At 28.3% G+C, this 10646-nt stretch overlaps 1 protein-coding gene across 2 annotated transcripts; it reads right to left on the minus strand.

Annotated features, from left to right (window-relative positions):
• Positions 1-3883: 3883 nt before the first annotated feature.
• Positions 3884-6702, minus strand: LOC114193254 (cyclin-D4-2-like). Of its 2 annotated transcripts, none has more exons than XM_028082980.1 (6): positions 5976-6702; positions 5530-5616; positions 5353-5448; positions 4972-5176; positions 4756-4880; positions 3884-4566 (listed from the first exon to the last, which is right to left on the minus strand). In XM_028082980.1, exons 1-6 carry the CDS (start codon positions 6288-6290, stop codon positions 4333-4335), a joined length of 1062 nt encoding a protein of 353 aa, XP_027938781.1. In that variant the 5' UTR covers positions 6291-6702; the 3' UTR covers positions 3884-4332. The 2 variants fall into 2 exon arrangements, with proteins under 2 accessions (XP_027938781.1, XP_027938780.1); XM_028082979.1 differs by having other exon boundaries at positions 5353-5451; positions 5976-6701.
• Between the last annotated feature and the right edge of the window lie 3944 nt (positions 6703-10646).

Consider the following 10646-nt stretch of genomic DNA (forward strand, 5'->3'; position numbering starts at 1 on the left):
AAATGAAATTAATCACTAAAAATTAGTTACCTAGGTTTTCACACAATAAGAATTAGTTCTTAAATTAGTCTTTAATTAACCAGTAACCAATTTAGTGACCAATTATAATTTTTTATTTATAATAGTGACTATTTTAGTAACCAATAATTATTAATTTTGTAGATTGGTATCTAAATTGGTCACTACAGTGGCAAATTTTTATTTTCTTTTATAAAATTGGTTTCTAATTAAGAATTTTCTTGTAGTGTTATGTATTTTATCATCAAAGTTTTCTATTTTACAAACTTCAATACACAATCTTCAATTTCACAATTTTTTCATCTGAACTTTTATTTTCACGTATTTTATCATTTGAATTTTTAAAGTGTACACATATTACCTTTCATCAATTAGATTTTCAACCAAATTTAGCTTCTATTAATTAAATGTTAAATAGCATGATGACGTGAGAAATAATAAAGAAGTATGATGTTATATCTTTTTAACGGGATGGAAATGGAGCTAATTTAAAATGTAAATTTTTATACAAAATTTATTAAAATGATAATTTGTGAATCTTGCATTGTTTAAGGCAATAAATATAAGATGGTAAAATAATTTTTAAATAATTAATTAATAGGAAAACAGATTAAATATTTAGAATAGTTTTAGACTAATGTGGACAAAAAATATATTAATACTAGAGCATTTGAGGTGCTCTAACTCTTTTACAATACTATTTACAAAAATCCATAAAGTAAAATATTTCATGAAGTAACAAAAAAAAATCACAGCACTTCAAATATCTTTCTAATTAAACTTCTACTTTTTTTGACTTGTGGTCCTCTCGATGTAATATCATATGTCTCATTCCTTTTCTTCCATACATCCCTTAGCATTTGTTGGTGTAACTTCATATTGATTGCCCCACAACACCATGTGTTATTGATATCTTCTTTCCAATCTCAATCAGCATTAATTAACTTCTTTGTTGTGGTGTCCATCTTATGAATTAAAGTTGAAGAATGTTAAATTTGTCACAGTCACAGTCCCTGCAACCTAGAATAACACATGTCTACTATCTATAGAGTATATAGATACAATGGGTTAACTCCAAGAAAAACAGCAGACTTAACTCATAGTAACTTTAAGCATTGCATTGAACATTGGTATCAATCACTATATGAGAATGTTATGTTGGATAGTTTATGTTTCCATGCATGCATTTGTGCCATACAAAAAATTTCCTCTAGGTTTACCTTCCCTTACTTAAATATTACCCCACTTTTATGTTTCAAGATTTTCTAGATAAGAGACCTACATCTCTTTCCAGATTTGATTTTGTTTATCGTTTAATTACAGAAAGTTAGAGTGTTGGAAGTTAACTATATAATGATTATAATACTCTACATTCACTCTCACCCATCTATCACACATTTTTCACACAATTTGGACTACTTTACCAGAAAAGAAAAGATGTTTGACACTCTCTTCACTTTTTGTGCACAACTCACAAAAAGTTATTGACTAAAGTAATATATATATATATATATATATATATATATATATATATATATATATATATCTTGAATACGTTTAATAAGAATATGAAGGAAAATGACTGTTAATAAAAAAAGAAACTTGAAAAGTATTTCGTTCTGGTACATCCAATAGTTTCATATAATTTAGAAGTCATGGTCAACGACATTTAAATATATCTTCCTCTGTGAACTTTTTGAAGTGTTTTTTAAGGACAAAACAATGCCACGAACTTCAAACTCCAGAGTGGATAATATCTCATATGCAGTGATTAATCCCAACAATATTATAGACTTAAGGTTGGAAAATTGGCTCTATCTGTGGGGACGAAAACTCCCTTAACTGTCGATTGAGGACTTGTTCCGGTACACTCAATAGTCCACATCGTTAAGGAATTGAGGCAAAGAACAATTTAATTTCCTTTTGTCAAAATCATGATAGAAACTCCAGGCCCCAAACAAAACAATACCTCAAATGTGGTGATTGATCATAACAATATTACCCCAATAGACTTATTGGAATATCTTTATACAATTTATATACATGTTAATTATACATTTGATATTCTTGTTTGTGGAAATAAAATGCTTTTAACTATTGCTTCTTGATGCTATCAATATTATTTAATTACTTTTTTTTAAGTTAACAACTCTTTTTTTTTACAATTTATTGGAAATTTTGGATTATCAAGTTATTTTCCATTGTGATCCTTCTTTGTGGGACGAAATGGATTTTCCTAGTATGTACAAATGCATATAGCTTGTTGCCCCTTTAGTTGGGCCACCTTGTATGCATTATTTGGTTTCATTAACGACATTAGAGTAAAACTGCAGAAGTTGCTTTTTTATGAAGTGATGGAGCTTGAAACTATTTACTACAATTTCATTTGTCTTAGTTTAGTTGCATTGCTTACTTCATTGACATATTAGTATAGTAAATAAAATCATTCTCTTCGTCGTTAAGAAACCTTTTTCGCCTAAGAACCTTATTGAATTATATATATATATATATATATATATATATATATATATATATATATATATATATATATATATATATATATATATATATATATATATATATATATATATATATATATATATATATATATTTTATAGTTGTCATTCATCTTCAATTGTGTGTTATTTCCTTTTATGAATTATGAACCCATGTAATTCACGACATTTTCATGTTAGAAAATTAATAAAATTGTATTTGTATGATAGTTTAATTTAATAACTTTAAATACAGTACTATATGATATATTTTATAATTAATATGTAGACGAGATTAATAGAGTATAAAAAAAGATAGCAGAATAATCTAAATGTATAATTTTATTTAAAACTATTTATAATTAAGTATGTACAAATAAAAGTATATAACAACTATCAGAATAAAGGTGCTTTTTCATGCCACAGTATAATGGGCCAAAGAGGATTTCAAGCTTTGATTGAAGGAAAATGATCCATCTAAAAGGTTTAACTAAAATCACCATCACTCACTCTATATGCTCAGTAAGTCATTAGTTCAAGATTTGATTAAAAAAATAAAAAAATTTCAAATTGAACCAAATTCAACTAAACAACCTTGACTAATTTAGTTTCCATTGCTTAAAATCTATAAAATCGAATGAAATATATATCTTCAGCCAGAAATAAAAAAATAGGAAAAAGTGTAAACATTATTTTCAAACTAAAAGCTCCACACGTTTTACAAATTCTTATAACATTATTTTCACACACATTATTTAAATTGATAAACCAAACATGAAAACATCATTTTCAAATTCAATCCAAAAACTAAGGCTAAAAAGCCTAAACATTCCATTCTGCCAATTCTACCAAAGCTCAACCCCTAACATGTTGGAAGCAAGTGATTGGAGCAAAAGCACTTTCTCACCTCATGAAAAGCCTTGAACAATTCTTTACATTGTAATCATTATTATTACTTCTCTGGGGGTTACAATTTGGTACCCCAATGAACCAAAATTTAAGCACATAAAAACCGTAATTATGATTAAAGTTTTGTACTATGATAGGATTTAGGAAGACAAGACAGCTTTATTGTTTTGTACATTTGTTTTTGGGTTCTTGCGGAAAGGAACTCATCAAAAAACCACCATGCAAGGGTTTAAACGGTCACTCGGTCAAAGTGTCCAATTGAAATGCTGACAGGGCACACTGTAGCAAAAGCAGCATCCGTATGACAATAATAGTATTTATTTTTTGTACCTTCAAAAATATATGTATTGTTGTTATCTTTTGTGAACTTTTCAGAAACTGCAAAACTCGTTATTAAATAATGCAACCAATAAAATAGGGTGGTGACAAAAAAAAATATATATAAATATAAATGCCCGAAATATTTCTCAATGCTTGAATTAAATTACTTTGTTTCATATTTTGCCTTTTGGTTTTGGGTTCTATTTTGCTCCCTCGTTAAAAAGTAACGCGACAAAATGTACTTACACATACAAATACACTGGTCCTTGTTCCCCTATTATCACTACTACCTCTTTTGTAGCTGTTAAAAAAAGACCTATAAAAATATTTAACAGCTGGTGTTGAGTAATCACTTCCTGCTTCGACCATGGATGAAGAAGTGTGTTGATTCCATTCCTTAAAAACTCCCACCAGTCACCATCCACCTTTATTTGTTTTCCACCCCTTTATGCTTCTTTTTTTTATTTATTTTTTTTATTTTTTCCATTTTCACTATCTATTTTTTCCTTCAGAGGGCACCTTCAAAACACAGAACATCTTAAGAAAAAGAATCCTAGGAATGACGCTAAAAATCACAAGCCAGAAATGGCTATTCTCCAAAGGTTTTGTCTAGCTTCCTCCTTTTAGCATCTGGAGTATCACTATGTGAAGAGTTTGCACAAGGAGCAACGTTTGGTTCATCACTTTTGTAGCTGAAGCATGCATTGTTCAACACCCCTATTGGGCTTTCAGGCACAGAAACAGAAGGAATCAAATCCTTAGCAGAAGGACCATTCTTTGATGAAAGTTCTTGGATCATTTTCACACACTTCAACACCCTCTCCTGCCAAACACACAAATCAAGAATAGGGCAATGCAAACATTAATTAAACCCTGACAACAATAAATTGCATTTCATACAAGTAATCCACTTAAAATGATCAAGCTCAAAAGGGAAAAAAAACCATCATTTATCTCTGTGTTCTCTCTTTTGTTTTCATTGGCATTGGACCACCACCATATATATGTATACCTTTTCTACATGCTGAATCAGATCAGAACTTGCTTTCTCTGTTTCAACTGTTTGGCCATCCCCCACCACAGATATTGCCACTGCAGCTGCAATCTCTGAGGGTCTGAACTCTATGAAGTCAATTCCTGCATTGGATTCCCATTCCTCATATTATCATCTTTATTAGTATATATTTATTATTGCTGCACAGAGTTAGGAAGGATTACAGACATGTACCTCTTACAGTACTCAGTATAAGCTCTGAGGATTGCAAAATTGAAGCTCCAATTGGAGCTTCATCATCATCATTGATCTTCTGAAGGAAATAGTCGATGAAGGAAAATGGGGTAATTGCCTGCATTCTCCACTTCAATGTGTTCAGAACAAGAAGCTCCATTCTCTGAATTGTTTTGGCTTCAAATATATACTTAGATTCACCCACCTAATTAGAAAAAGAAGGATCAATGCATGTAGAATTAAAAAGTGCATGATTGGAAAAACAATTATTTCTTGGACTCGACTCTCACAGAAAATCCGCAAGTGGATCTACAAAAGAAACTCAATCAAACATGCCATTAATAAGTTCATAAACCAAAGCATCAAATTGAAATAGTTTACCTGCAAATCAAGAGATGTAGGCACATCACTCTCTTCCATTTTGGCTGCCAGAGATATGCAACCTACAGCCAACAATTTCATTGTCCAAACTCGTTGCTTCTGCCAATGAAAAGATCCGATCAAACACCATTCAAGACTAAATCAGATAAAAAAGTTTGTATAAAATAATTGACTTACTGGTAATTCATAAACAGAGAGGAAACGGTCCAAGTAATTTATGGATAGATAAGCACAGAGAGGTCCAAAACCAAAGTGCTCTCGGACCTTTGAAACGGATAGATTCAATCATTAGTTAGAACATAGCAAATAGCAGTAGTCAATGATCAATCCTTGTTGCAAAGATCAAATACCGATGCAAAAATGAAATGCTAATCTAGCTTTAAAAGTATGGATTAATAAAATAATCCCAATAAAAAAAGTCAAAATATCCAAGAGACTCAGATTCATCGATTGGATGATCTAAAACAGAAAATGAGGGATACTCAAATCCAAATAAAACACTCCAAAACAAGGTCATCAAAAAGCAGAAGTAAGGATTTTCATAAACCCCGATCAAGATTAGAAGAAAAAGAAAAGAGAATCCTCAAAGAGCATGTGAAATCAAACAAGCTCTTAAAACCAACCTTTTCAATCCAATCAATGGCCTCTGTTCTAGACCCAATGTCCAAATCCCCACTCCTCAGCCTACTAACGTAATCACCATTAGGCAAGTGATGCAATTCTGATTCCATCATTAGTCTCAAACACTCCTCACTCGGCAAAGGAAACGACACATATTGAACATCCAAGTTCTGAATTTGACTATGATTTCGATCATATATAGGATGCTCCCACGTGTCCTCCAACTCCTCCACCAAACCTCCCCGATCATTTTCGTCAAAAATAATATTATCTTCCGCACAGAGAAGGCTTGAAAAGCAATCAAAACTGGGTGCCATTGCAAAAAAACTCTCTCAAACAAGAAAAAATAAATAAATAGATAAAAGATAAAATTTTGGGACAAAAAAAGGGACCCCAGAACGAAAGACGCAGAGTTCAGATTAAAGATTGAGTCTTTCAGACAGAGGGAGTTGCGGGGAGGGGAGATCTCTTATGAGATGATGAGTGAAAAGAACAAATGAAGAATCTGTGAAGTAAGAACAAAATCACTATTGACCCAAGTAGTCTCTTGCTTATCTCTCTACATGTATGAGTGTGTGAGTGTGTTTCTCTCTCTATCCCCTCTTTGCAGTTTGGCCGAAAAGACTGCTGCAAGAGAGACCCTTTTGAAGAAACTAACACCTCTTTTTAGGGTAAAAAGTAGAGAGAGAAAGAGAGAGAGTGCGCGTGTGAGTGTGGGGTTAGGAGACAGAAGGAGGGTTTGAGCGCCAAAGCCACAGAAACTAAGGAACAGTGCATACCATGGTTTTAGGTTTCCACTCATTTTTATAACATGTAATGTAATGTAACTCTTCTCAAATCAATTACAAGAAAAAAAATATATGCTTTAGGACAGTTGAAAATAGTAAATATTCATTATTAATTTCATCATATTCATTTATTTCATCCAAACATTAATCTTAAATTAGTTGACATTTTATTTCAATGGCATGTTTATTATTAAAAGCAAAATTCAATGAATCATGTTTATCATAAATTTAATTTTTAAAATGTTATTAATATAATTAAATTGTATTAACTAACTTCCTTAATTATACTGTAAAAATTAATTAATTTTTTTAATGTTTACATTCATAGAAAACATGTATTTCAGTTTTATTCTTTTTTTATAAATTAAACTGAAGATTAACCAAAATTACAGACGGTAATTATAAATTACTATTAGTGGATTTTACTCCACATACTAGATTTTTCCTCACTTTTAAGCATTAGGGTTGAGAAATGAAAAACATGTGTACTTATAAACTTAAACAAACATTTATTTTCACCTATTTTCACATAATATATCATTACATTTTATTAAACTAAAATTCATTCTTACAATACCAAATATATATTGCAAAGATATTCAAGAACAACTTCAAGTATTTTTCAACTTCACACATTCAAATCGAAATATTCTAAGTCAATGTCTCAAAAATTGAAAAGGTGTGTGTTTGCATAAGACACTCTAACCGCTCATGTTAACAATGTACATAAGATGGTAATAAATGTAATAGTGGAACATAATTAATTTATCTTGTATATTGTGTTATTTATACTATTTTTATGGACTTTTTCCTGAATGAACCTGATCCAGATAGTTAATCACCTTAATTACTTTGTCTAATGTTTTGTCAATGTATTTCAACAATTGTCTTAATTTAATCACAGTTACTGTTATATTATAACCGACACAAAATTGTGTTGTCTAAACATATGTAGACTGAGATTACCTCGAGGGAAGTGACCAAGATAATGTCAAATTTTTATAATAAAAAAAATCATGATCCTATGTGATATAAACATTAATCAAAACAATATAAACTTAAAGTATTAAAATCTAGTAAAGAGAGGAGGGTAAGGGCCACAAGAAACATGGATATTTCTACTTAGAATTTAGTTTTTTTTTATATTTATTTTAATATTATTTATATTGCTATACTTTTATATATATATATATATATATATATATATATATATATATATATATATATATATATATTTACGTTTTAATGTGATTTGTGGCATACACGTGTTTGATAGATTTACTCATTTACTCTTAGACATGAGTGATGTTCTTTTATTTTAGTAATGAAAACAAAAATCACTCATTTATTGGTGAAAAAATGAAGCCCCAAAGAGGAAAAATGGTGGACATATTGAAGGCTGAATTGTTGATGAATTTGGTATTTAGATAGATAGTTCAATGTGCAACAATTGAAATGAATTTAATTGAAGAACACGAAGAGAGATAAAGAGTGATATTAATTACTAAAAATGAATTATTAATTGCATTCAATTTTAGATGTTTTGGTGTGGATGGATTGAAAGATGGTGCATTGATTTATAGATTGGTATATTAATTTATAAAAAAATGTGAAACACTTTTTTCTCTCTTCCTTGGCACAAAAATCCTCAATGTAATTAGTTTAAGGAAAAAAAAAAAATACATGATAGACATAATGTAAGTGTACAGCCAAGAAAGATTCATTCTTTCAAATAACTTCCTTTTCAAAGATGGTTAATACTCTAAAAACATCCTTTTATCATATAATGAACTTTCCTATGTTACACAACTTTTATTTCCTAATGTATTTGTATAAATAGTGAGAAATCTATTATTTAATGGAATTACTTAAAAAAGAGAACAAATTATAATATACCTCTCAATATTTTACTAGAGTGAGAAAAAAATATTTGTAAATATATCAACTTAGACATATAATTGGTCTCGTGTGTATGTTTCAACTTGCTCTTTGCATATATTTTTTCTTTTAAAAAAAAATTGGCCATCTATAAATATTATGGATTTGATTTTGTTGTCAATTTTTTTTTATTATAATTTAATATTTTTTTCTTCTAATAAATTAACACTTATTCCAATAACATAATTTTAGTTTAGTCTTCTTAAATAAAAGTTAAATTAACAATGCAATATATATATATATATATATATATATATATATATATATATATATTATATTAAGGATGTATAGGGGATAAATGACATGAACCTAATATATGTAGTCATTGTTTTTGTTAATTCATTAAATAATTATTGTTTTTGTTAAAATATATTTAGAGAAAGTAATGAATTATAATTTTATTTTGTAATATATAATAAGTTGTATGTATTTATGGTTTATTAATTTAAACATAAATAAAAAGGTTTAAACACCTCTTAAAAAAGGTTAGTAAAAAATAAATTTAATATACTATAAATAAAATTACTTATAATCTTTTTAACCGGGTAAGGAAAAACAATAATAATTGAAACTTATGTTACATGTAATTTTTAATATACAGTAATTGATCATTTTAAAAATATAAATGTATTTAATAATTTAATAATTTTCTATTTGAAGATAAAATCACTGTATATATAAAATAAATTATATTAAATCCATTAAAAATGATAATATACAAGTTATAAGTTTATGATGAGTAACTTATAATTTAAAAAAATTACTGAATGGAAGTAAAAATAATATTAAAATCACACATATTTAATCCAAAATTATATAACTTATAAAAAAAACATTATTCACATATGTAACTGTTTTTTAAGTTTTTTATGTGAATATAAAGACTCTGTTTTTTCAAAAATAAAAATGGATAAAATCTGTGTAATAAAGAAAAATGAATGAAAAATACACCATGTCTCTTTCTAAGTAATAAAATTTAAAAAGTTATATTTAGTATAAATAAAAAAAATACTCAGAAAAAAAGAAGATTTTCCTTGTAAATAAATAATAATGTAGAGGCAGCAGTTGAAAGGAGTGATTAAGTAGTAAAAATTGGATTGATGATAAGATGAGGAAATGAAAGAGAAGCATTGAGAATGAGAATGAGTGCGTGTTATTTGTCTTGTGCGAGCGCGTGTCTTGCGCTGACATTAACGTTTGGTTCTTTTCTCACACTTTCTCTTTCTCTTTCTCTTTCTCACTCACCCACCCACCCATTTTCCCATCTTTCTTTTGCACTTCCACTGGCTCTTATTTCCCTCCAACTTTTCCTTTTCCCCGCCACAAAACACATTTATAGTTGCGTAACATTTAACTAACACTTCAACAAACATTTCAAAATCATAATAATCATCATCATTCCGCACACTCTTCATTCATCATTCTCTTCAATTTCAAACACAATCAACATTTTTTAAATACAATTTTCATGGATTTTACATTTTATCTAAATAAATAATTGAAATAGATGAGTTGAAATATTTCCTCATCCCTACTCTTAACTTTATGTATATCATTTATTGACAAACAAATAAATATTAGTCGATGGAATTAAAAACAAAATGTATGTTTTTAATTTTGTTAAGTGAACATATTTTAATTTTTCTCTTTTAATATTGGATCTGGATAAGTACAAGTAATGTCTACCTATCATGTGTTATGTTTAAAAAAATCTCTCATGTTACCTATTTCATCACTCATAAGATATCCATACAAAATGCGATTTTTTTAATACCCGATATACCTATATATGTTTGCAAATATTTGTATATATTATTTTTTAAATTTTAAATAACATTATTTTAAAGAATAAGTTTTTAAAATATAAAACTTAGATACAAAATAATTTTAAAGTATAATTAGAATAAAACTACATACTAAAATATTAATATAAATAAATACTAAAAC

Source organism: Vigna unguiculata, chromosome 8, assembly GCF_004118075.2.
Source record: "Vigna unguiculata cultivar IT97K-499-35 chromosome 8, ASM411807v1, whole genome shotgun sequence".
Lineage (NCBI taxonomy): Eukaryota > Viridiplantae > Streptophyta > Magnoliopsida > Fabales > Fabaceae > Vigna > Vigna unguiculata.